The sequence below is a fragment of the Amblyomma mixtum genome, chromosome 3 (assembly GCF_055824585.1).
Source record: "Amblyomma mixtum isolate Tamu chromosome 3, ASM5582458v1, whole genome shotgun sequence".
In the NCBI taxonomy this organism is placed as follows: Eukaryota; Metazoa; Arthropoda; class Arachnida; order Ixodida; family Ixodidae; genus Amblyomma; species Amblyomma mixtum.
The window spans coordinates 419912715-419940689 of NC_143014.1; the positions used below are offsets into that span (position 1 = coordinate 419912715).

The following is a 27975-nucleotide window of genomic DNA, read 5'->3' on the forward strand; positions in this document are numbered from 1 at the left end:
AATCCAACGATGCATTGTTCGCCATCATGTGGCGCTCCTTGTGGCGCTCGGTTAACCGCTTTTTCTAAATACTTGGTTCAAGCTACGTGAAACACCCCGTATTATCGCAACACTTTAACGTAATGATTCCTCTATTCACTGCGATGCAGTCGTAACTGCTTCACCTTGATATGGATTCAGTACAGGAGCACGTTATTATCAAAACAAGCAATTAGCACCCACATTCGTGGCATAGGTATTATTCCAGCAATTTTTATTGGCATTTGTAATAAAATCAATAACCCTTTTTTTTTCAGCTGCGAGTGAACCAATATTTTTCTCGCCGCTGCATGTATGTTCTCGGGTGCGAAAGATGTAAACCATGCCTCAAAGTGCAATCCTCAAAAGCGCATACTATCGCCCCCGTCAGAGCGTTTGTACAGCCTTTAAAATTAGTTAAGTTGGGATCGCCATGTGGAATGTTGCCTTAACAATCGCGTCGATGCATCAGTGAAACGTGGATAAAATGCCGAAAACGCATGTTACGGCTTCACACGTGCACGTGTTGTTGTCACAGGAACCACGCCAACATATTTTGTCCCATAAAACACACGAGCTACAGCTATATTTTATGTTTTTTACATTTCCCTTCCCCAATTAGTCCGGCATGCATAACTGAGGTGAAGCCAGCTTTACATTTTTTAAAGGAACACCCTTGCCTGCACTGGGGGGTATTTTGGCCAAATGCACCCGCCCCTAAAATGCTAGCTTGCAGGACGGGTGCAGGACGGGTGCACGAGTAACAGAAACTCCTATTTTGTCGGGTGCGAGGGTGTGTTAGTCAGTATGTTCCCTTTAAAGGTGTGAAATTTTTTACAGTGTACCCCCTCGTATACGAAGCACACACATTGCTTTGGTTTACTGCTCATTGTTTTATGAAACCCATTGCTGTTTGGACCAAAGTACGGTGGCTTTGCTATCATTTGAATTCGCAACAAGCTACGATAAGCCTTAAAGCATGCGCACAGCGGTTTAAATCGCGCTTTCGGCCCAACAATAAGTGTCGAACCGCGCGTACTTTGCAGCCGGTACTTGGCGACCACAAATCCTTGTTGCTTTTTTTTTTAGGGGCGGGGAGGGTAAAGTGTTCGTATTTGTAGCAACTGGCACCTGCTCATTGCGGCCTCTTGAAACAAATATAGAACGCCGTGGTTTACATCGTCTTTTGCTTCTGGCGGGTAGCGGCGTCGAGGAATCAAATGTTTGCAACTCACCGTTTCGCTAAGTGTCGCCGGTACTTACACAGCACCACATAAGCTCGTAAACAAATGGCAACGAAATGAATCTAATTGTGCTTGCTTGACGCTAAGCGTTTTAATTTACATTCGACACGTATTGTAGCTCGTAGTACGTCTTTATGCACTTTCTGAGCTGCCGGTTGGTTCGGTTCCACGAAGCTTTTTTCTCACGCAAAAGAGTATATCCGCTTAGGCACGGAAAGCAGCGGTGATGTCTCTGACCTTATGGCTCGTTCGCCCTTGGGCATTCGGCGAAAAGAGCGCGCGAAATCCGCCGCCACCAAAATGCTACCTCGTTCAACTTCCCGGCCACTACGTCACCGCTCGTGTTGTATACAGAGATATGGTTAGGAAAAGTATGGTTAGGTCACCCAGCAAAGGAGGTCTGATCACTTGCTGCACCTCCTCGGAGATGGCGCTAGCAAGAGAGCCGGCCGTTGGTTGCGACGCACAGCAAATCCTCTGAACCTCTTTCCGTACAATAGAGGGTAACATGTCCCGGAGGAGGCCAGGGTTGTGTTTGCATTCCGGGAAGGACTTTGTGGCTGAAGGAGCAAGTACTGGCCTTTCGTACACGGTGGAACGCTGCGGAAGGACCTACTCCTGCACCATTGTAACCGCCCCCGTGGAAATCTCGGCGACACTAGAATAGGGGGGGGGGGGGGATGTTGCGCACGAGGCCAGCGAAAAGCTGTTCTTGAACTCCACGCATTAAGTGACGTAGCTTTTTTGCTTCCGACATAGCTGGGCCAATTCGTCGCAAGAGCCGCGTCACGTCTTCGACATACATGGTGACAGTCTCATTGTTCGTCTGTATTTGGGTCGGCAGAGCTCACTCAGCTCGTTCCCAACGATCCGCGCTGGTGCATGTCGCGAGCAGTCGACGGCGTAAATAACGCCATCATCTCAGAACTTCTTCGCAATTCTCGTACCACGTATGAGCGCCGTCTTCCAGGCTGAAGAATTCATTCCGAAGGTTCGCGGCATAGTTCCACTGACTGAACGAGGCGACGCATCAAACTGCACGAGCCAGTCTTCCACGTCCTCAAGCTGAGTGCCGTGGAAGGACTTCGATCCTCGTGGGTTCTGGAGGGTGTACTAATTAGTACCTCGCATAGCTGGTCGTGGGGCATGCTCTGAGGGAGAATACAATGGCCGGTGCTCGGGGGGGGGGGGGGGGGGTGCAGTCCTAGGTTGCGGCGATTGACTCGGTGAACTGCTGTGTCGACCGGCAGAGGCCCGATGTCCGCGGTGCGAGGAGGGCTGTGTGATATGGGCCAGGAAAGTAACTAGCACCTCCACCAAAAATATTTTATGGAACCAAGGATCGAGACACCGTTCATCAGCACTGTTTCCAGAAAAACCCCCAGGGCGTACGTGCGAGCCTTCACCTCCTTATCTTCTAATGCTGCCTTGGGCCACCTGGTGGCAGTATAAAGCGACGCCGTCGGCGGACCAAAAGCGTATTCACGCTTACGTAGGCTAAACGGAGGTATTTTGTGGGAAATTACGCACTTGCGCCCAATCCCTCTTTTTGGTCTGCGTGTGCAGTGACAAAACGACAAGTTTATCCTAGTGGCGCCGTCTGGTTTTTAGGACGGGAACTATTTTTGTCGCCAAACCGACGCATAACTGAAGCCTAGAAGTGGCAAAATCGTCTCTCTCAATGAAAAATAAAGCAACTTTATCGCTCAGACGTTTTCTTATAGGTGAGTTGAGACGAAGCGAACGACGAGTGCCCCATTTATCTCCACTGAATGCGCTGAAAAGCGCAGTAACAAGGATGAAAGCAGTCTGAAGCGAGGGGTTATGATTTGAAGGGCGCCGCCATGTTTGTTTGGAGAATAACGGCGAAGCAGAGGGATCTGCCCTTCGTCCTTCAGGTGGTCCTTTTCAGGCCAAGGACAAATTATTTGGTCTGTAAAGTTTGCACACGGCACGTACGCGGTCGCAGTTGCTCCTTTCGTGCTGCTCACGGGGACCAGCGGCTGCAATTGCTCCCACGGGACCAATTTCGGCTAATAGTGAAGAATATGAGCCAGTATGAAAGGCAGAAAGTGCATAAAAAGTCTCAGGAACCTCAGCGTCGCACTCTTTCCGGCAAGCAAGAACAACTATTGCACAACGCATTATTAAAATGGAGAAAGCTTAGTTCGGTGTGGCCTAAAACCACATTGAAAACCTGGTGTTCACTCGCAGCGAATTGCACCAAACCTTATCTCCATTCGAGAAAGCTGAACATGAGAGGAAGAGCTATGACAAAAAAAACAAAAAAAAAATGCCGACGATTACGTCCCTTCCTAATGCAAAATTTGAGCGCAGCTCATCAGCTGTTTCAGCTTTTGGATAGACTGAGGCAAAGAATTCGAGCAAGACATGTATGTACAAATACAGACAACTTGTTATTTTTCGCGCATATTCGTTCTTCAAGAAACACTCTAGTAGCAGTTCTTGATTGTCATGAAAGAAGCTCTGTGGTCAAAAAATAGATGGATATATGCTCGAGTTGCTGCACCATTGCCTGGTTCTCAAAGACTAGGTCTATGCAATTATTTCACGAAGTTGTCACAGCCGTGGGAGGCGTTACGAGCGAGAAGAACGGGATGTTCTCCCGCTTAAGTGGTAAGAAATTCCTGTTTGTCATCATATCTCCACTAAAGTCCCCACCCACCCGCCACCCTGACAAGTGGCAGTTAATGGTTAATAAAGAGAGTTCGCTCACTGTTGTCAGCGCTAACGCATGCAGCCGCCATCTCCCTCTCGCCCCCCCACGTATCTAAAGCGCGATTCTGGCGTCCACTGACCCAGGGAGCCAGTTATGCGCACTTCCTTTCCTTAAAATGATCGGAGTGTAAAACGTCAACGCCAACGAACACAACGAACGCCGACGGCCTATGGCTTCAGCGCCGCGCTTCTGGCACAACGTTGTCAATACCAACGCATGTCACTACCGCTACGTAGCTTAAAGCACGATTGAGGTGTCCACTGCTCCAAGAGGGCAGTTATGCGCCTTCCCTCTGCTTTCCAAGCTCCCGCTCCTATGGTTTCGCATCTTAAAGCGCGAATAAGGTGTCCACTGCTGGTTACAACGGACAACGGCGACGGCGACGGCTACTCCGCGAAACGCAGAAACGGGCGCCAAAGAGCTGCGCTCTAAAAAAAAAAATTCGCTGTGGCTTAGCTTGGTTAAGCCCGGTAATTGCGAAAGCAAAATCCGTACCTACGCCATGGTTCAGCTGGTAGTGTATAGCTGGTGGTGGGGCTTGTGGTTAGACTTGTGGTGATGCATCGGTTATACAATCCAATCCAATGTAATCTAATCTAATCTAATCTAATCCAATCCAATCTAATCCAATCCAATCCAATCCAATCCAATCTAATCCAATATAATGTAATCTAATCTAATGTGATCTAATCTAACCTAAACCAATGTAATCTAAGGCCGCCGGTGGTGGCACCGCCACTACTCGCAGACGGTGCGAGATGGCCGCCCAGCTCTTCGGTGTGACGTCACACAGAGGTCATGCGAAAGGTCAATGGTGGCACCGCCGCGTCACGGCAAAGGCTTGAAAGTGCAAGTAGTAAATCTTTCGCTTTAAAAAGGGGGGGGGGATGGCAAGAATTAAAATCTTGGGGGACAATAAGCTCCGCCTTAAGGACATGAGACGGTAGCTCTGTAGATGTAGCGGGCATCACTACTGCGTGATGTGATTAAGGAGGTTCGTAAAAAACAGATCTAGAACACGAAATTACATTGCTCAGATCAGTGCGACGCGAGCACAGACCAAGACTGACTGAGAAGCTGCTACGAGGGAAAACTTCCTTCAGTCAAGGTAACTGCGCGCGCCCGGCGCGAACACGAACGCTGCTCGGCGCCGTCTCCCCTCGCGCAGCGGCGCTCCGCGGCACATCTTAGTTCTGGCAGTCACCGCGTGCCGGCGCCACTACATTAGACAGTTTGGAGTGCCTCGATAGCCAGCGCGCGGACATCAAGACACCGTAAGTCAGTTCACGGTGTCTTGATGCCCGATCGCCTACGCTTTCAGAATTCAGGGTGTCTTGATGCCCGATCGCCGACGCTTTTAGGGTAGGGACATCCTATGTCCTACTCCGCGCCACCGTTTGCCCCTTGCAGCGGCATGTTGGGTCCCACGCGCTGAGCGCTATGCGTTTGGTGTGGTTGGTTTGCGATTTCGTGGCAGCTGAAAGAATGCGACTGAACTGCAAATAGGCAGCGCCTAGTTGTTTCGCAAGCGGCAGTAATATTCTGGCACTTCTGAATGTGTATTATGCACGGTGCGATCGCTCAGACTACCCGGCCGTCGGAAAGTTATGACGGACTGCTGTGTTCCCCATCCACTGGCCGCAGTGAAAAAAGACAGCAGTTAATTGGTCTTCCTTGAGAGTGGTAACATAGACTACATCAGGGTTGTTGAATTCCACTGAATTATGCTGTTTTTGTCGTTTTGAACGTAAGGACTGTTCACAAGGCCCCAATTTTCTCGGGCGTACAAGCAGCTCCCAGGATGACCTTCCAAATGTAATATTTTTGCGTAGTTAGCACCCACTTCTTCAAGATTCTCTGAGGATTCTCTGAGTCTTATCACTACACAATTTGTGAAAAATTCCATGTAGTAATGGCAAATATTTCTTCCGAGCGGTCCATTGCCTCAGTGCTCTGGACTGAAAAGCTGAGGACACGTCTGAAACCAAATGGTCATATTTTCTGAACTGCTTCCGTTAGTGACCCGCCGCGGCGGCTCAGTGATTAAGGCGCTCGTCTACAGAGCCGGAGTACCAAGGTTCGAACCCTACCACGTAGGCCGCGTTTCGATAGTGGTGAAACGCAAAAAGCGCCCGTGTGCTGTGCGATGCTAAATATCCCCAGGTGGTCGAAATTATGCCGGAGACCTGAACTACGGCACCTCTTTCTTCCTGTCTTCTTTCACTCAACCTTTATCCCTTCCCTTAGGGCGCGGTTGAGGTGTCCACCGAAATATGAGAGGCAGTTACTACGTTATCTCCTTGCCTCAAAACCAATCGTCAATCATCATCATCCCTTAGTGGCTTTTGCCGTAAAAAAATAACGAAGGTGGTTGTGTTTCCCTCTGATGGTGTTGACTACATGTGGACTGATGATGCGATGCGACTACTTCTTCCTGAACGGCAAGTCGTTTTATTCGAGGACATATTTAACCAAACAATTATTTTTTTTTCTCTTCGAAACTTGAAAAAAATTATTAAAAGCAACTGTTTCATGAAGGGACCTCACAAAATCAGCCCCTGATAACTACTTATTTTGAATCCCATTGTCCTCGCCATCCTAAGCTAACAAAGAGGAGTCGGAACAACACAGGTCACCTTACTCGCTTCCGCGGAACAGTCTGGTCCAGTTGCCAAGAGATGCTGGCTTGCTGCATCGCTTGATTGTCGTCGGGCAGGGCAATAATTTTCTCATTAAGGTATGGGTCTGGGCTAGTTGGAAAACCACGCTTGATGTATAAAGCGCGCAGAAAGGCGTGGACCAGTGAACACGACAGACAAGCACTCATCCGCAAAAAAGCGATCTCTCAGGCATGGTTGCCCAGAAACAGACGTGCCGAATTTTAGTGATGCGGCTGCGTGACGACAATGAAAAGAGTCTTTTTTTTCCCACTTCCGGTTTATTTAAAAGCGACACGGAAAGGAAGGAGAGATAAACCATTACTGAAAAAAAGGCTCATTTGGTTGGCGTCACGCAGGCACGAAAATTCTTTACTTACTGACGCACAGAATACGGCACCATAATATACGTAGCGAGCTGGCGCAAAGAAGTAGAGGGGTGAGGTGGGAGGGGTTCAGAATGCCTTCGTGAGATAAAGATAAATGAACTGAATAAATTTCAGGACGAAAACTCACATACTCGCTTACAAACGAGAGCGCGTCTAAATAATATGGGTGGAAACGTCTTCGCCGATAGATTCTGTAAAAAGCGCTCGGCAAATTTTGATGTGGCCTGGAAAGTTTTAACACGAGCCTTTCAGATTTCCTGGCCTACGTCATCGGCGCAAGTGCTGTTGGTCTGGTGAACAAAACGTGCGACTCCTGACAGCGTGGGGTAGAAACTGCGATGTGTACCGATGCGGCTGTAATCAGGACAAGAAAGGCCACGACGCGTAACGTCAACGAGGTGCCTCTAATCGAGGGAAGAAAGATGGCGGAGCACGTTCGAAACATGCAAAATCGGGGCGAAAACAGGCAGTTTCACCCATCGGGCCACGCCCCTTTGCTTGAAGTGAGCTCTTGATGTGTGTGATGCTGAAGTCAGAGATTAAGCTATGAGGTCTATTCTTTTCCTGTGTGTTCTGCCCACATTATAAAAGGGCACCAGCTATTTCGCTTTGCTCGCGACAGCGCGCACAGAAATAAAGTGGCAGTCGGAAGTCAGCCGGGAGATGTAGACCAAAAGTAAAATTTAAGTATGCGAGGAAAGGCGTCTGAAATGCTTACTTTCCAGAAACATTGCTGCTGGGGACGAAGGAAAAGATTGGAGAGGACACTTCAGCTCCGTCTTAAGGGTATGACGCGATAGCCTAGGGGGTTAGGCTTTCCATTCTGAGTAGTTTAACACCTTTGAACGCATTTTTCATTTTATTCAATTGTTTAAATTCATCAATTACACACTGTAAATTTTTCTATTAGCATCATCAAGCATTGGCTTTTCACCCTGGGCATTCTGACACCTTTGAACACCCTTTTTCAAATTTTTCATTTCTTTAAGTAATCAGTTAATCAATTAATTACACTGATTTCATCAACTCGCCGCCGCCTATCACACACCAATCAATCATCAATCACTTGAACCACAAATTACCATGACACGATTTTTTTCACGCACCCTCGATTATAGGTCACCGGTTCGAATCTCTGCCGTGAGCTAGGCTTTAACTTACCTAGTAACATTATGTTGATCGAAACGCTGAACCTCATAACACCATCCAGAACATTGTGCGCCAAACGGTCGGCATGAGACGATTTTTTTAAGCAGCCACCAACTTTTTCGGACACGCTGTGCCGACAATGCCGACGGCTTTTCGACCGAACGAGCTGTATACGCTGTCGCGTAATAATGCACAACTTAACTTCGCATCATAGTAAACACTGAAATTAGCAGCCATAAAACGTGCCTTCTCGCACTTCATTTGAGGACGAACGAGAAGATTTTTAATGGATGTCTTTGACGAATATGCAACTGCAGCTGTAAATAATAACCGTGATTGTTGGGAAAGTAATCAAAATTAGGGAATCCGGGTCAAGAAACTGCGCTAAAATGGGCTATACGCGCCTTGTATGAATGGTATTATGAAAGAGCGCAGCGCAGAAGAAACGGGAGAGAAGAGTACCAACACACGTGAGCATAGCGACTGTTCACAATGCGCCGACTTTCTCGGCAGATTAGCTGCGAAATATAGTATATGGTATACTTTCGAGTAACTACTCCGATTCACTGTTTAAACAATCTCTGGTACCACCCTGTCTTGGTAGAATACCAAATTTCCGCTAGTTCCACGCAGCAGCTGCAGTTTTCTCTTCGAAGCTGCCCGCCACCGCATTGTACTGAATGCAGCCGAACGGGAGAGTGGGACCCGGCTTGCCCCCGCTGAGAGCGGCGTCTTCATCCTGAAAGCGGCGCTGGCCATTTAGGCACCGTAAGTCAGATGCGTCCGTTGTGTGGCGCTGCGAAGCCAGCCTGCCAATCCAGAATTTTTCGCTCGCGCTCACGACTGACAACGGCCAGCGCTGGCGACGCTGTTTATCTGTGACACGGAACGTTTAAGCTGCGCATGCGGTGTGGCTTGAACTTGCCACTGTGCATGCGGAGCTCGGTTAAAGTGGAAGCGAATAGCGCTGATCGCGGATGCGAGGAGCTTAATCGATCTTTTGTTTTCAGACATTTATGGCAATAGTTTTTCCTGCGTTTTTAATAAACGGGAGATAAAAACGCAGAAAAGAAAACTTAACCTCAAAATGAACGCAACTAAATATATTCAGAGATACCGGACTTTCTGACGGAGGCATACCATACATTATGATAAGCGAAAGAAGAAATCAAGGGCGGGGGGGGGGGGGGGGGGGCGGCTTCAGCCAATGGCTTCGACTGGTTCTATGAGGTTGCGGTGAATCTCGTAGCCGCCAATCGTCGGTAGCTGAAGGCGCCTCCATTAAATGGGATTAATAGCGACGTCATGACTGTATAGACTGATGTCTTTGGATGCAGGGCTTCCTTTGAGGGACACTGGGCACTTCGCGCAACGTTCTTGTGCTGCGTTCGTCCGACTATGGTGTCGGTGAGCGCAGGAAGCAGTTGATGGGCCAAGTTTTTGAGCAAAGAGGATGAGTCGGCCATGAGAATCCGTGTGTTCGCGCAGAATAACGCCGCACTATCTAGTTGTCTGAAAATTAAAACGTATACATATCCTCATTGAGGTGCGCAGTGCTCGGTGCTGCCAGCCAACAGACGACGCTAGTTCGTGATGTTCAGGAAAGCTGTGCGTGCTGTCATGCGTTGCATGCAGTTTAAAAGTCCCACTGCGAAGCAACCCGTGTGTGCGCGGCCGCTTGTTAGTGATGAGAACGCCGACGGCACCTCATACGTCGGTGCTATTGATTTATGTACTGATATATTTATACTGCAGGCTAAAACGGGCGCAAGCAGGAGGGCCAATGCAGTACAAGGCATGACAAAGCAAAACAGTGGTAAAAACTCAGGTGGCTACAGTTACTCTGAAGACGCTTGCTTAAACCTGATCCTGAAGATGGACGTTCGTAGCAGACTTTTAAAACGTTTCAACCTCTACGCAACACATTTCCCGCCCGTACAAGCAGCAATAAGATGACTCCTGGTCCTTCATATATGGCTAAGAAATGGAAAACGATGGATATATGCCACGTACAACTCACTCCCTCCCCCTGCACACCCCCACGTCAGCATGGGTGCCCCGCGCCAACACCCACCAAGGTCGCGTGACAGCACATGCCTTTGTCCACGTGTAGAGCCCAGGCCGAAACACTTCAGGCTACGTGTATTGCTTCTGAGCTGTGTAGTGGAGCGCTTACGGCACCCTTCAAAACCGAAAAGATCTTGAAAAGTGAAGGCGAGAGTTCACCGTCACCTCAAGAGATTAAGAATTTCAGTGATGCCTTAAGTTCGCCACTGCCCGGCTTGAAACGAAAGGTTGTGGCGCGAAGGCATTTTGACTTTGGCCGTCCTGCGCAACATTCTCTGTGCTCATTAGGTAAAAGCACGAGTTTTCACTTGCGACAAATATACTGCGACGCCGCCCCAACGGAGAGCCAATTGTGTCCACCCCATGGAAATTTCCTCATGCAGCTGCATACTTGTTCAGATTCTGTGCGATATCAGTGCACGTTAAAGAACACCATGTGGTGAAAATTTCCACCGTCCCTCATAGCCTGAGTCGCCTTGGGACGTTAAATCCCCTAAACAGTAAACCATAAACAAGTTTCTGCTGTTATGCGTGAAAGATCACGCAGTCGTTGCGATCGACGTACTGGACAGGCTCAACTTTTGATGTATTGATAACACGCTTGTCCTCATGTCAGCACCACGAAACGAACTGGCGATGTTAGTAAAGGCTACAAAACTAGTACAAATGTGTTGGAAACTATATTTTTCGTTATCAGCAATAATTCGCAAGGCATAGCAAGAGGAAAGAAAAACACTTGTGGTGGGTGTAATCCATGCTAAAGAATAAATTCCAAAGATGTTTCCTTGGCAAGAAAAAAGCAAGTGCAACACCGGTGGCTCTATAGGAACGCTACCCACTATGCGGCGCGCAGGCGCGACGGTGGCTCCGTCTCTCTAGGCTTCACCACAAGGGAAAAGTGATAATGGTACTATTGGTGAACACTGTAGAATTGCAAAGCCTCGCCTCGTGTGCGTGGACGACCGCAATTTAGGAAAACGAAAGCCACTAGAAGATCACAACTTTCACACTGCGTGGACGAACAACGCAACGCAAGTGCAGTGAGCTGCGCTTAATTCCTGATCGCATGGGTAGCTTGCTATGAAACTTAGCTTATTCCTGGCTTCTATGTTTCGAAGACTCGTTCGGCCAGTTGGGCATACCGACTGGCAATTAACCGCCGAGAAAATGTAGATATAAACGGGCAGCGCCTCAAGCAACATCACACAAAAAAAAAACTATTCCCTGAGGTCTTTGAATGCGCCTTATTGCCGACAATCATCAAAACTCACGTGGGTAGTTGGCGTCGGCAAACTACCAGGAAGCCAACTCTGTAGCTGGAGGTTTTGCGGAAAAAAATTCTTATCAGTACGAGAACGGATGAATTGTGGAGCCCATATGAAGGCCCGGGAGTCTTTCTTTTGTGCACAGGTAACTGTCGTGTACCTGTACACAAAACTAGCTCGGGACGGGATACTTAACTAGAATAATAAGAGGGTTCTTTTCGTTCAATTTTATTCAGCTCTTATGAATTGCCACTGCGATTCGTTCATCCTGAAACAATTAAGGGCGTGGCAATGTTGTCTAGATAATTACCGAGGCCTCAAAGGACTTGGAATATAACGGCATTTTGTTCTGCTCACTATTGTGCTGTTGTACCAATGATTATATGCGTAAAACGCCGTATAGACTGTTTTCCATCGCAAAGCAGGCGGTGCAGGCGGTCTACCATTCAAAGGCACTATTTAATCACAAAAAACTTCTAAGAAATATTTTCTCACATCATTTATACGAACCTACCTTTCGTTCAACTAAGCCAACTTCAAAAATTTGCACAGAAGTGTATGGCACTTTGTGCCGGTATGTGTTTGTTGAGGCCCAGTTACCTAATCCTTAAGTGGGAACCAGGCATATCGTTCAGGGCTAGAGGAATGCTTCCTGCGTCGACGCACCACTTCTCAGCCTCTTCAACATGCATCATTGTTACGCCTTTATTTTCCGCCCCTTTTCTAGCGTAGATGCATTTTTTTTAGACAGTCATTTCCTCCCGCATTGAAACTCCAGTCACAAACTTCCTGCCCCAAGCGGAAAGTGCTCGCGTCTGTGAACGGATCGATGGAAGCCTTTGTACAATTTTTAAATATAAATCGCTGGGTTTGATAAAGTTTCCTGCAGAGAAATAGCGTTCAAGTTAAAAAATGGCGCACATATACCACTGTCTATCGAAAAGAGCTTTTTATTATTTTACTCGTGTCCGCCCACTTCGATGCTCTTTTGCTTGAGATTATCTTTATACTCGAATGAGATCTCCACAATGGCAAAGGTAACAAAGAGGTTTCTGAAATCCTCCAAAAGAATAACCATTGCTGTTCCTGTAGTAGAAGCCACTGCTCAGGACTTCAAATCATGGACCGAGATAGCAAAGCACCTCGCATCTAATGACATCTTGTGATTGGCTGGGACGTGCCGTGTTAGCAATCGCAATAGCCCGGTGTACGGCAGAAAAAATGGCGGACAGTTATTATGCATTGCACGAATGCGCGAAAAGCTCTGAGCACTGTTGTACCTGAAGTTATCGCGACACCTAAGGATCGAAACCCCACAAATCTAGCCACCTGCCGCAGCTACGGATGTCGTAACTGAGCGCAACTTCCTACACCAGCGTCTTGGGAGGTGGAACGCGTTCCGACAAGCCCCCGGCGAAGCCATACTATACAGTGTACTAGAATCCATACACCTGCGGCAGCTGCAGAACCCGGCTGTCGCAATCGAGTGGCTCTGCGAATTCTATCTGCTGTAGGGTATCTCGGCATCTTCGACTTCGATATGGTCTTCGTACGGTTTAAAAAAACGATTAAGTGATCATACGATGTGATGCGAAAAATCTGTGTTAGTAGAAGTCGCTGTACAGTTCGGTTTTATATTAATGGCAATCCTACTGTTTTTTTTTATTTTATTTCACCGATGCTCCTTTGTTTCGCTGCTGTGTAGGCTTCTGGTGGGCGGAGGCCTTCTGAGAGGTGAAACTGCACGGTGTGGTTGGGAGGCGAGGGGCCCCCAATCTAGGGGTCGGATGGCGAGTGGGTTCAGGGTGGAGTTTGGTGGATGGGTCGCATTCTAGCTAGGGGGTGGGGGGTGAGATGAGCGGAGTGAGAGGCGGGTTCACATGCGGTCTTAAGGCGAAAGGTGGCACTGGTTGATGAGAATCGGTATGAAGCTCCATCAAAAGTGGTCATGGGTATAAACATGCTAATATGCAGTGTTTATGAAATAGAAAAGGCAGAATGCAAGTTCTAATATCCGCATGCGTCCTCGCATCGAACGTTTCCTCTTTACAAGTGTTGTGAGTCGTGCGGAGCGTGGTAGAGCATCACTTGCGCAGGGTTGACTCAGTTACTTGTGTTGTCTGTGAACAGGGTTCAGCTTCCATCGCCGTATTTGAAAGCAATAACCTCCCTCGGTACAACAAAGCTGAGCGGATGTTGGCTAACCGCACAAGCGACCCTGAGACAAAAGCTTTGCTCGTCTGCGCAATGACACCAGTGAGTGCCACGTGTCGAGGATATAAAAACGGCTTGAAAGTACCATTAGGCCCGCCGCGGTGGTACAGTGGTTACGGCGCTCGGCTGCTCACCCGAAAGACACAGGTTCAATTACGGCCGTGGCGGTCGAATTTCGACGGCGGTGAAATTGCAGAGACCCGTGTACTGTGCCATGTCAGTGCACGTTAAAGAACCGCAGGGGGTCGAAATTTCCGGAGACCTGCACTACGGCGTCCCTCATAGCCTGAGTCGCTTTGGGACGTTAAACAACCGTAAACCAAAAGTAACATTAGGTTAATACGTAGCGGCCGCAGCAATTCACACAGGAAAATTTCAACGCGGCAGCGTTAAGGGCCTCGTTCAGCGGTAAAGGTAGCGTCGTTCCGTCGGCCTCCGGCGTTGTCTTCAGTCGCGCAACTCAGGTTCGGTCGAAAAGGATGGATGTTACACGTAGAGCGGCGTAATTGTAAAGTGATTAAAACACTCCATAAACTGTTGTCACAAGGTCGCAACATGACTGAAGTGCCAATATGACAAGTATCTAAACAAAATGAATTACGATGAATATAAATTTCGTGTAATTAATGGGGAATCGAACCATCTCACCCTTAGATTGAAAGCCCGACACGCTACCACTAGATCATGGAGGCACGTTCGCGCGGCGCGGTTAAAGCGGGTTTTGTACGCCTGTTGTGAGGTCTTTCACATAATGTACTAGCTTACGAAGTTTGATAATGACTATGCGTAGGGTTAACGAGGCATTAATTAAGGAAGCAGTGGCTGGGCGAGTAGCAAAGTGCATGTCCGTGAAGGGTAAGCGCCAGCGAACTACTGTGCGCTTGTGTCACGTAGCATTGGTGATTCATGTGATCTGTAACATTAGTAGAGCAGGTGATCGGGTAATATGCTAATGAGGTCAAGTGGAGCCGCTGACGGGACCCCTTTACATTGTCACATCATACCGTTCAAGGCGAAGCTTAAAGGGACAGTGAGGAGAGCTCTATTAATATTTTTTATAGCAAAATCCGATAGTTCGGCATTTCATGGCTTTGTTGCCACTTGGCCGGCAGCGAAAGATGCATTTATTTCTAAGAAATATGGATTCGAAGTTGAAAGAGTTTTTCCCGCCGCTCTGATTCAAACTTGGGACTCTCTTATGACGACACAGGACTAAGGGACGTGAAACATGACGTGCACATGACGTAACGCAGACTCCTTGATTTCTGACTCCTAGCCATGGAGGAAAAATAACTAGGAGGGAGAATGTCGTCATAATCTTGAAGCCTAGTAATAAAAACTTTATGGAAAGCATCATGGGAAATAGGCCCTCACTTGACAAGGAAGCGGTAGTTCTTACCCGATTTTCGGTTTCGCTCTCTCGTTGTGCTGTGTGAGACGACCAACACGGCTGCGCGCGAAATTTGAGAAGCGCTCACAGGCCATGGAGCTTGGAGATTTTATGTGCCGAGAGGCTAGTGCCTAGTGCGCCCGTGTGTTTCGCGAAGTGCGGCTGGGTCGTCTGAGCTGCGCAAGGAAATGCTGCCTGCCGGGATGCAGGAGCCGCACGGAAGAACGCCGTCCTGGGGTTTCGTTCCATGGGTAAGTAAATACGCTGTGCTCATTCCTTGAGAAACGAAACTAGTATCGTGTAAACTCCGAACATCGGCTCCGAAACCGACAAAGAAGCTAATGCCGATGGCCGGGAGACCCCGCGAAGGGGCAGACAGGCAGACGTAAAGCCATCGGCACACTCTCTCGACCGCGCGAGAGAGAAATACTTTACTGCTGCATTTCACGTCGGAACTGCGTATGTGCAGGAGCGTGTTCGGCGCGACTTGTGACTCGAGGGTAGCGGAGAACGGCGGGCCCATGGGCAGGCCGAAGTCCGCCTGCGCGAGAAATAGATTTTTGCGCAGCGCGCCGGAGCACTCGTTAAACACGTTCGTCCGCCGTGAGCGCTCTGGAAGCCAACGCCTCCTTTTTTCTCCGCTTAAAGCATGCACTGAAATAAACGCTCTGTATGTGTGTATAACGACGATAGGAATTCATTTCCATTCTCTTTATGAACCACAGTTGAACAGTGACGAGGTCGCAGCCGCAGGCCGCAGGGAAAAATTCTGAATTCTAGAGACATTCAAAGCGGGCATGTGCAATTTGTATTTCTAGCAAGAACATGAAAACGCCTCTACACGTTGGTACTGGAGTACAGTACACGTATATATCGTACAGCGACGTTAGTTCAAATGCGCATAGTGCCCCAGACGAACCCAGTTTTCTACACCGCACCCAAAAACTCAAGAGTGTAATCAACAGAAGTGTTGAGACGCGGAGCCTTCAGACATCCTCGGTACGCATTCCAACAAAGATGCAAGACAGGCGGTGTGCTCCTCCACTACATCGGAGCACGGACGTTCACTAAAAAGCACCGCGATCCAAGCTGGTTGGCAGTCTGGTAACTGTGGAGAGCCTATTTCCCAAGAGTCGTCGCGCAAAAGGGCCCTCGGCAGCGGCGTCAGAGGAGGATGGCGCGTTAGGTCATGCTCCCGCCTATTTTTTTTTTCCTCCATGCTCCTAGCTGTGCGGCCTAGCAGCAGCCGAAATGAAAGCAACCGCCGGCTGCACGTTCGTTGAAGGCATCTATTGGCTATTGCGGCCGTCGCTACCGTCCCTTCGTTTACGTTTTCACCGGAGTTTTGCCAGCGTTACGATGGATCCCGTTCTCGAAGTCGTCAACGAAGTTCTCGCGAATAGACACCTTTAGCATACCGTGTACCTTGTTGCCGTTAGCGGAATGCCGGGAGCCCGCCTACCGCCGGTGAGCAGGCGCTGATTGGTCCCGATGCTGCAGGCGCGCGCGTAGCTGCCGGGTACGTGAAGCCATTTGGCGACGTCAAGGAGATTTGCGCATTCATTGGCTGCGCGCGGGGTCCCGGAACTCAGGTACCGGTAACGGGAATACGGTACGCGGTATGCTAAAAGTGTCTAATAACTCCGGCCTGCACTTCAGCGATCTCAGCCCACAGAACGTCAAGTAGCTGGAAGTTGACTGGCACAACCGGGAACGTTTCGCCGGGCGAGCGTACGAAGACTCAAGGTGCTCTTTACACTGCAAACTTCCTTGTACGATCACCGAAAATCGTGCCATCATAGTTTTTCATCTACCGTGGCGATCATCTGACCAACCTTAACAGGCTCCTTCAAAAGTTAACTAGAATTTGGAGCGGCACTTGGAGTTCCTCTACTGTTCCGCGCTTCTAAATCGAGGCGCGTCAAAAACGAAACCACGCGGGCATGCAGAGCGCACAGACGCGAAGCGCCATAAGATACCGAAACTCATCTGGCCGCCCGTGGAGCCGCTAAGTATTGATTTTCTTCGGTTACAATATTCACGTTGTCTTTTGTCGGTGTTCCTTGTGTGATAAAAGCGCACTATTGGTTTCAAAACAAAACTTACTTCAGTATTCAACCGCGCAACCTTCGTTTGTGATCCTCAGTGATTCGTGGCGTCTCGTGTCCCAGTGTTCCTAGAACCATTGGTTCTAGCAACACTGTCTTGTCTTATGACGTTATCACGCTTGTACTTGCGAGTTTGGCCTGTGGCGGCGATACCTGTATTTTGGTTCTTGCTCTTTTCTACGTTACAAGAGCTTTGTTGTCAGTATGAGTGGCGTTTTTGTAATCAGGAGCTGGTAATTTATCGATACATGCCAATTTCAATTTCTCCTCAGTGTCCCTTTAAGGGCCCCCAATATTTGTTTTTTTTAATTTATTATGCGTAAAATAAGTATGCAAGAGTCTATTTGGTGCAGATTTTTAAATTGCAAGTTAAATAGCAGTATATAGCAGCTCTGGCCACCAGTGCTGAATGCGGCGGAACGTAGCGCCAAAAGAGACCGAAAGAGAAAAAAAAAGCAAAAATATCAGAAGTTGTGCAAGTGTGGTAAAATAGTGTGATACTCTCAGGCTCAAAGTGCCTCATCGCCCTAGTTTGCGCATCAGGGTCACAACTTCCATAGTTGTTGCAGCAGTTTCGCAGGTTGCTAGTGACACAGTCAGTATGTGCTCCTCAAAATATAGTACTTCGCTGCTTGCTTTCAGATCTCTTGAAGATATCAATGACGAAACTCTCATGTTGATGTGTTCCAGTTGCTCCTTCGTTTTCTTTGGAGGGAAGTCACCAACAATTATTGAAATGATGGAAAATAAAGACAGCCAAAGGCCATGAGGCTGCCACACATTCACAAAGTGTTCCCGCTCGAAATTTCTTCCCGGGGAGACATTCTTTAATTTTAACCGAAGGAAGCAACAACATATATACTTTTCATCGAGAAAACATTCGAGACATTAGCTCAGGCTGCAAGTTGGATCTTGCCAATAGGATTTCTCGAAATTTTCAGGGTTCTTACAGCTCATAGATATGTTTTTTACAGGGGTGTCATGCCATGAGCTCGCTGTTCTTGTCTGACAGCACGCCTGTATTGAAAGAAATTATTCATACGGGGTCCGTAAATAAATGCGAGGCGCGCTCTTCACAACATGGTCATCAGCGCAGATGACTAAGGATGGGCGCACTATAAGCGTGAACACAGATTATTCATTTATTGCATGATTGCATTAGCAGTAATAGGAGCTTTGGTTAGGTGTGGCTTAGTTTTTTCTGGTGTGAAAAATGTGCACTTTTATTCGCATTTTCACATTCAGTTCAATTCTGATTCCCCTGTCTTGTAATTACACAATATACATGTGCTAGCAGTTCACTCAGCTGATAGAGAATGCGGACGGTAAGGTTTATATAGAGTCGCTTGATAACAAGTATTAATCTACATACTGTTATTAAAATGCGTTACATGCTTTCGCCTCGCTGCTTGCAAACAATGAGGTTGAAGCAGTCAAAGTTGTTCGCAAACGATAAATCATCGTGTATGCTTCATTTATTGAAGACTTATTGTTTTTGTTTTCAGTGTTTTAAGTTACCTCTTTCACACGTTTCGCCCTGAAAGTCCGAGCATCCGCGCTTGCGTACTACCCTGACCAAATTTTAAGAATCCTAGGGATACATTGTAGAGATTTCCCTTCAAAAGCCTTTGCGCATGCACTCAGCAAATGCAAAGTACTTGTGAAACAAAAAGATCAGTTGAGCCGAGAAATCATCCAGGCAGCTTCAATAGGATCAGTACGCCGTCCGTCGCGTTAGCAAAGAAGGAACTAGACATGTTAAACATCGATTCCCCTCTATGAAAGTAGAACGTCTTTTGAGATTTTCGAGCGCATGAGCGATATGGGTGTGACGTATGTGGTTGGGCAGATGGCGTAAGAAGCCGCGTTTCTTCGAAATAAACTGAGTTGTAAGTCAACACCTGTCTCCTGTCCTGTCCCGTCATTTTGCACTGTTCCATCACAAATGAATTACCGACATGCTCTATCTGCTGTCGTGGTCAATCTGGCGGCGGTAATTCAAGCATGAACACACGATTTCGAAATAACAAATTAGAGGCGTCGATCTGAAATTTGCCGATATACACCGCTTCACACATCAACCGCAACGCTGTCAAGGTTAGCGCTCTTTTCAGCGCTGCTCGAATCCGCGATCAAAAAGTAGTGCGTTCCTTGGGGTCAACGAGAAACTGTAAAAGCTTTGCCTGCAGACTTTTTACGAGATACGTTTCTCATGAGCTGGAATAAATGCGCTCTTATTGCTGACGACATGTTGTCCCTCTCTCGTGGCTTAGACCACTCGACCAGAGAACAAGCGCGAAGTAACACGCCTACCTTTATTTTTTCATGCTGACTGCTTCTGTACCTAGCACAACGTTGCACCTGATGTCTGAAACGCAATATAGGTACCTAACACTGCTGCACTATGATGATAGTGATCATCGAGGAGGTTAAGTGCACAGTGAAAATAAAATTCGCACCGCCTTTGAACGCCCATCGCAGAACAGCCACACAAATTCAAACGGGTTAATACTGAATTGACGTTAAAACGCCCGTGTAGCTCGCCTGCCTCTTGCGTCTGGCTGAAGTGGATTGAACTGATTCGCGGTGCTCGGTGAGCGGTTCAAAGTTGTTGCAAAATCACACATGTGTTGCGAACGGAACGCTGCAAATCGCGCGAGTTATAACTGAGCTGACCTCCGAAGCGGCTCTTCGTGATTTCGTGAGGTCGGATTTCAGGGTCAATTTGTCGGTGATTGCTTCCCATCTGCTTCACAGGCACGTATCCCAGAGTTTTTCATCGTCGATGCACGCGCTCACGGAGACATTCACGTCGCCGTCAACGCCGTTATCGAAGCTTAACCGAGTAGTTTCGGCCGAGCCATCAACGGGCAATATACTAAGTTTGCGTAGCTGTTAACAAGCCAAATCCAAGGGAGGCCCATCTTTGCCGGCCACATTTGCTTGTATTAATGTGTCTGCGTGCGCGTGTAGCAATTTAACGGTGATCTAGCAACGGACCCGAAAGACGGAAAATTCCGACGCGGTCGGAATAAACCGTCAATCTGACCAGCAGCTGCACTGCCAAGCTGAGTGAGAAAAGAATGTGTACCTATGTGTATGTACGCATGCATTCAGGGGACTGTGTAGCGCCTTCAAGTATGCATGTATCTATACGTACTTCCAATAGCAAAAGTGACCTTCTCACCACACGTTTCGAGCCACATTTGCGTCCCCGAGTGGCATCGTAGTGTTGCCACTATTGGCACTATTGGCACTAGTGGCATCGTAGTGTTGCAACACCTATTGTGTTTTTTTTAATTTGAAATAAAATGTTAACATCAGCCATTTCTCAGTTCGACCATTATTGAAATTAAACCTTGAGGAGGGTATTTTTTTCTTGCTTTCGCTAATCGATGCACTCACACAGATAATAACTTCAACGAATTAAACAATTGCAGGGCAATGCAATGCACATTTCATCATATCATTCCAATTCCTGTTACCCCATTTTTAGATCAGTGGTAATGGGATGATCGTAACTGGCACGAAAACAGTGCATCGGGTAGCAACAGTCGGGCGCCAGCACCGCGTAGGTTTGCACTGCAGCACTACGGGCGTCGATCAGGGGCATTTATAGCGGCACTGTTTTCTAGATACAGAATAATCGGCCTTCTTGAATTTCGCTGTTTCGCTAGGCTCGCCAATGTGACAGAGCTCTTTTTCACGGCGTAAACAAGACGTATTTCATTTCATGTTTGTTACGTCTGTTTTGGCGTCGAAGTATAAAATAATTTTGACAGCATCTTGAGCTCCTACCACAGGGTCCTTCAACCTAAGCCCGTCTCCAAGATCAAAAACGAAGTAGTTTCTCTAGCGGTTGCCTTATTCTCGATTTCACCCTGTAAATGTATTCCGCGCCCAGCGCTAGTACATAATTATCGCACACATCGCCGGCGCAACACGCACACAACTGGCTCACCCAAACAGCGCTTCAAGGTTATGTAAGCCGACATCCCGTCTAAGCTAATAAAGACAGGTATAAATAGAAACACAAATATATGAAGGCATCTGCGTGCATGATACACGAGAACAACGTGTCTTTGCTTCGCGGAGTGGGCAAACCCTCTGGTGCGCTCCAACTTCGGTGTACCGAAAAGAACCTCGGCGGTGAACATGTATGTCGCCCTTCCTCAGCAAAATTTATCATTTAATTTCGCTCTTGGAAGAAAAGCCTCCGTTCCCGTCATGCTGAGTACCTGAGTGCTTATATTGGGCTTAAATATGCGATGCACGGAAGTGGTTGTATTGATACTTGTGTGCGCGCATTAATTCGGACACTAACTTAATATACTCCTGGATGTCTAATATGTCTAGACGGTTTGTTTCACCTACGATTTTATAGAATTTTTATTTATTTATTTACTTATTTAAAATACCTTACAGGCCCCATAGGGGCATTGTGTAAGGGGGGTTACAGAGTAAGCAGCAAAACATGAAACAGGAACAACTGTAGTAATGAAAGGCCACAAAGGTACACTTAAGGAAATAACATGAGTAAAACTTAACGTAAGGCATTAATACTAGAAAGTAAAAAAAAGAAAAAAAGAAAAACGCAAAAAACACAAAAAATGACCATATCAGGGAGTACAATTCGTGAAGTGATATTCAGGGAAAAAGACGCAAAAAAGCAATAATATATACAAGGCATACAAGTGAACACACGACGCAGCATAAAATAGCAATTCACAAGGGCGAGGTAGCAATGAAAAAAGAAAATCACAAGAAGTTCAAAGCAGATTGCCAAGTGTAAGAGACAAGATAAAGTGATTTGTAAGTGCTATTGTGAAAAATGCTCGTGTAGGAGATGACGAAATTTTTCTTGATCTGACTCGGAAGCAATGTGATCAGGCAGATTGTTCCACAAGCGAATGGCGGTAGGGAGTGCGGAAAAGTTAAAAGCATGTGTCGTACCGTACATGCGCGCAAAACCTAAGTGGTTATTTAATCGACGAGACGTGTTCGAGGCGGTCTGGGTATGAAGTGTGGATTGTGTGGCATTATAAACATATTTGTGAAACAAGGATAACAGAGCGATATAACGGCGAAGAACTAAAGGCTGTATGGAATGATCGAGTTTCATTTGCGTTACGCTGGAGTGATGGCGATAATTACGTGAAATGAAACGGGCAGCTCGGTTCTGGACTGATTCAAGCATGTCGGTTAAGTATGTAGGATGTGGGGACCAAATGGATGATGCATATTCGAGCTGTGGACGAACAAATGTCTGATAGGCCCATTTCGGATGTTGGAAGGTGAATTACCCAGATTACGACGTAGGTAACCTAATGTCCTTGAAGCTTTTGCGCAAACGGCTGCAATATGGTCTGTCCAGGAGAGGTTTTCGGTTAGTTGAACACCCAAATATTTATACGATACTGTATGTAACAATTCTTTATTATTGACGTTGTATAAAAAATGTGAGTTATCACGATTACGACTAAAAGAAATTACCTGACATTTTGACACATTTAAAGCCATTAACCAGGTGTTACACCAACTATGAATTAGGCTAAGGTCATTTTGAAGGGCCAGGTGGTCGTCAGTACTGTTAATTGATCTGTAAATAATGCAGTCATCAGCGAAAATACGTAAGCGAGAAGAAACATTAAGTGGCAAATCATTTATGTAAATTAGGAAGAGTAAAGGGCCCAAAACGCTGCCCTGAGGCACACCAGAAGTAACGTAAGTAGGAGACGAAGCAATATTATTAACTACTGTGAACTGTTGACGATTCGAAAGAAAATTTCGAAGCCATGTTAGGGTGAAGGAGTCAAATCGAAGTGCAGTTAATTTAGCAATAAGGCGACAATGAGCTACACGATCAAAGGCTTTGGAAAAGTCAAGGAAAATGCAATCGGTCTGCTGGTTATTATTCATGTTAAGGTGCAGGTCAGTCGTGAATTCGAGTAACTGTGTCTCACATGATAATCCTTTCCTGAAACCATGTTGATGGCGAAAAAAGAAATTATTGGACTCGAGGTGATTATAAATATGAGAAGCAATTATATGTTCCAGCATCTTGCAGCAAATGCAGGTCAATGAAATTGGACGGTAATTTTCCGGGGAGTGTTTATTCCCAGTTTTAAATATGGGTATGATTTTTGCCATTTTCCAGTCATTAGGCAGCTGTCCCGATGACAAAGACTGCTTAAATATATGGTACAGAATGTTACTGGATATAGAAATGGTATTTTTTAATATCTTGGAACTAATATTGTCAATACCAGATGAAGTAGAAATCTTCAAATTATTAATAAGACATGCAATTCCCTCCACCGAGATTTCAATACTTTCCATGAATGGCCAGTCATAGTCAGCAACATCAGGTACATTGGTATGATCCTCGCGGCTGAAAATCGATGAAAAAAACGTATTAAACGCAGAGGGGCACTCATTGTCAGGGAGGGGAGTATTTGTATCGCTATGCAAGGCTATCTTGTTAGAGTCACGGTCAGGTGATATAATTCGCCAAAACGTTTTCGGATTCGAATTTAAGAGAGAAGGTAAATCTGTGGAGAAATATTTATTTTTGGCTGCAGCTAAGGCAGAACAGTACGTTTTTAAGCACGAAGGAGCATTATTGACGCGTTTAGCGGTATTGTACCGACGTTTCTTTTTATTCCTGAGCTTACGTAGGGCATTAGTAAACCAAGGATTTGTTTTGTCATTTGCTATCGAGATCAACGGGATATATTTGTTAATTAGAGCAGACATTTTATTCTTGAAACATACCCAGTTATCTTCCACCGAGCGATTATAAAAAGAAGGAAGTAGCGTGCGGTTGAAAAATACTTCAAGTTCATTGTTTATTTTAGAGTAGTTTGCTTTGTTATAATCACGTATTATTTTCTTTGAGATCCCTGAAAAGGGTAGTGGAACACTAATTGTAACCTGAAGTAGATCGTGATCACTAAAGCCGTTTAGGTGAGCTACGGATTCGACGGTTTCGGGGGTGTTGGTGAGTATAAGGTCTAGAATGTTAGTACCACGGGTTGGTTTGTTAACGACCTGGAACAGGTTAAGATCTAAAGTTAAGTTAAGAAAATCCACAGATGTTCGAGAAGATGATGATAGATTACGCCAATTTATGAGCGGAAAGTTAAAATCACCGAATAAGTAAACAGAATGCGCAGGACAGAGGGCCGTGGATATGCTATTGCGTAGTTCTGTAACGAAAGAAGTGCTGTAGTCAGGTGGACGGTAACAGGCACCTACCAGTAGTTTGGTCGAATTTATTATTACTTCAACCCACACAATCTCAAGAGATGAGTTCGAGTCGATAATAAGAGAAGATAATGATTTTTTAACACCAAGAACGCCCCCGCCTCTCTTGCTAGTTAGATCTTTGCGGTAAATATTATAAGAATGGTTATCAGGAAGAATTTCGTCGTCTGTAATGTCAGGATTTAGCCATCTTTCGGTAAGAACAAGAATATTAGATTCGTTATCGTCAAGCAGAGAGCAAGCTAATTCGCGCTTGGGCATGATGCTTCGTATGTTTGCGTAAGATAGTGTCAACAAAGACCCATTGATTGGTAGCTTTGACTGTGGAAGAGCCCGTGAACAAGTGCTTATGTCTAGCTATCTTTGCGACATGACAACGGTATCAGTGTTTTTGTCGTACGTGTAAGTGTGATTACTTATAAGCAGCCGATCAACTGACAGTTTAAAAGGAATTTTTTGAGGTTTGGCGAAGTCAAGCAGCTTCCTTCTAGCTTGTCGCGTAGCTGGGGAGAAATCTTCATCGATTGAATATTTTGAGCCTTTTAATTTGTGTGCAGATGACAAGATGCGTTGCTTGTCTTTAAAGAAAGTTAGTTTAGCTATTATAGCTCTGTTCTTTCCTTCTTGGTATTTCCCAAGCCTATGTACGCGTTCGAATTGCGAACTTGTTGTTGCAGTTTGCAGTTTTTCAGTGCAGAATTTTATGACTTCCTTTTCAGGGGTAGCCCTGTCCTCTCCAGGGTCATCTTCTATCCCGAAAAACAGCAAATTACTTCGTCTGAGCCTGTTTTCTGCGTCCTCACATCTTGAAGTTATTGTTTGCAGCTGATCTGTGACATCACGTAAAGTTCTGCTTCCTTTTCCGTTCACGCTCGAATTTGCAGCGCTTTCTGAGGGAGTGGCCAACTCAAGCGCCGCAACTTTGGCTTTTAGAATGATGAGTTCATTGTCAGTGGCAGCTTGTTTGTCCTTTGCGCTTTTTAATTCTGCCAAGAGCGCCTCCTGTGCGGCCTCTAGTTTCTGTATCGACTCAAGAGCCGAGGCAAACGCATCTGCCTCAGCTTTTGACATGGGACCTGGGTTCGTCTCAACGTCGCCAGAAAGCAAGAGGAGCAACTCAAGCATTGCAGAGTAGAGGGAACACAGGAGTAAATTAGAACGCTTGAAGAGATCAATCCACTCAAGAGGGCACGACACCGCGATCAAACAGCAGTTGTTACTCTTAATGCATGAAGCACACCGTACGTAACTAACCTGCAATAGCAGTAGCTGAGTACGCTGCATACTCGATGCGGTGCCGTGCCCGAAGTGGACGCTTGCTGGCTGGCTTTTAAGTCCTCTTTCGGTGGTGTCCGTTGTAGTCCCCAATCGCCGTTGCCAGATGTGCGCTAAAGTCTGGTCTGGATTCGGCGCCGTGATTACCAAGGCAAGCCGAGGTGGTGTCGCGTCATCGGTGCGCAGTCTGCACGTGCCGGGAAGTGCTGAGCAAACGGCCCAAGTGACGGTCACCTGCAATAGCAGTAGCTGAGTACGCTGCATACTCGATGCGGTGCCGTGCCCGAAGTGGACGCTTGCTGGCTGGCTTTTAAGTCCTCTTTCGGTGGTGTCCGTTGTAGTCCCCAATCGCCGTTGCCAGATGTGCGCTAAAGTCTGGTCTGGATTCGGCGCCGTGATTACCAAGGCAAGCCGAGGTGGTGTCGCGTCATCGGTGCGCAGTCTGCACGTGCCGGGAAGTGCTGAGCAAACGGCCCAAGTGACGGTCACCTGCAATAGCAGTAGCTGAGTACGCTGCATACTCGATGCGGTGCCGTGCCCCATAGGCTTTTTCAGTTAGAAGAGCGCTTCTTACGGCACAGCATTCTCAGCGGTGTAATACAACAGAATACTACTGAGACATGCTAACTAGCAGGATAGTTAACTATTATTGAATAATTAACTTTTTAGTTATTACTGTTAGGTTCGTTAAATAGTGAGGTGCGTGTAGCCCACTGCAGTTACTATCCGTATCAGGTTTTAAAATTTCCAAAACGCGGTTACCCTCAGAGCTGTGGTCCAACAAATTTTGGCTATTTAGACAAGTTACGTGCACTGGAAAGGTAGCTTTGCCTGAAAGTTTCTCGAAAGCGCTTGCATTTTGGCGAGTTTTAGCCAGAATCTGTTGGGCCACGGCGCCGAGGGCAACCGCGTTTTCGAAAGTCTAAAAACTGCTATGGATATTATTTAAGGTGGGCTTACGCCTCTCAATAATTAAGGATCCCAACAGCAATACTTAAGATTTATACTGTTCAAAACTAGTTAAACCGCCCACCAGTAAGCACGCCTTAGATTTATTCAAATGCACTACACCGCTGAGCATGCTCTTCCGAAAAAGCGCTCTTCTAACTCAAAGCGCCTATTGTTAAAATTTGTTTAAGGTCTAAGGTGAAACACCCTGTATACTGGTAATCAGCTGTGTTTTTATTTAGTAAAATTTGGCAGCTTTGCTGTGCAGTGCCACCTGAACAGAGCCATGAATGACCCCCTTTTTCTTTTCTCTCACAGAATGCATGCTGTGGGTGACCCCCGAAGCGAAGAATTCCGTGCCCGAAATATGCCAGGAGAAGTTTAAAGAGAAATGCATCGGCAAACAGCCAGTCTTCGGCACCATTTCGGATCGACTGAAACGCACTCCTTTCAATATGAAGATCTACTTCACCAATATGACGTGCGCTTTCATGGATTACATTTGTTGCACAATAAAAGTAAAGATTTCATTCCTTGCTCCAAAGCAATCTTAGATTAGGCTTATTTAAGTAAAAGTAGCAAGAAAACACTGTAGCGCAGCAGAAGACGAAAACACAAAGAACAGAAACGAACGCCACGGGCGCAATGAACCAACGAGCCCACAAAGCCGCACTACAGTAGTAAGAGCATAGTGCTTAAGTGCTCTGCGTTTATCTGAATATTAGTACTTACGGAAACCATATGTTCCATTCATTTCCGAACCCGCGTGCTATGAGTGATACCGGTACATTTTTGGAAGGACACGTGTCAGCAGTGCGTGCGCATGTGGTAGCATAGACCACAAATTTAGTCACGACTTTGAAAACAAGACAGTGCATGCTCGATGAGACCAGTTACAGGGATATATTTTCTAAACTACTGCTGGCAATGGTCATCGGCTCTTGTAAGAAAACAGACCAAAAATACGTATGACAGGAAGGAACCAGTTCTCTGCGCAGCTTGGGCGTCTTCGCCGCTGTGCGTTGCTGCTTCCGGCCAGCATCCGACACAACACCAAAAACCAACTATATGAGTAAGAAAATAACAAAACTAATGGGGCATCTCGACTTCACCTGGACAGCTCTTGAAGCTTCGGCTTTCCCCATTTTCTCTCCAGGGCAGCCAAAGTTGGTCCACGTGACTGCCAGCACTCTGTCCTGGCCAACAGAGCGCACCACGTGCCGTCACGTGGAGCCCACTTTCATT

At 46.7% G+C, this 27975-nt stretch overlaps 1 protein-coding gene across 1 annotated transcript; it reads right to left on the reverse strand.

Annotated features, from left to right (window-relative positions):
- Positions 1–8816: 8816 nt before the first annotated feature.
- LOC149357870 (uncharacterized) lies at positions 8817–26325 on the reverse strand. The gene is made up of 2 exons (XM_089576678.1): positions 25216–26325; positions 8817–8936 (listed from the first exon to the last, which is right to left on the reverse strand). The coding sequence occupies exons 1-2, from the start codon at positions 26323–26325 to the stop codon at positions 8817–8819; spliced, it is 1230 nt and encodes a 409-aa protein (XP_089432804.1).
- Positions 26326–27975: the final 1650 nt, after the last annotated feature.

What these genes read in the sequence shown, in the direction of transcription:
- LOC149357870 (XM_089576678.1), bottom strand. Translation starts at nt 26,325, where the DNA reads ATGGGGCACGGCACCGCATCGAGTATGCAGCGTACTCAGCTACTGCTA. An exon ending in GGGCTACCCCTGAAAAGGAA is followed by an intron (nt 8,937 to 25,215) that starts GTCATAAAATTC and finishes CGCCGCTTTCAG; the next exon opens with GATGAAGACGCCGCTCTCAG.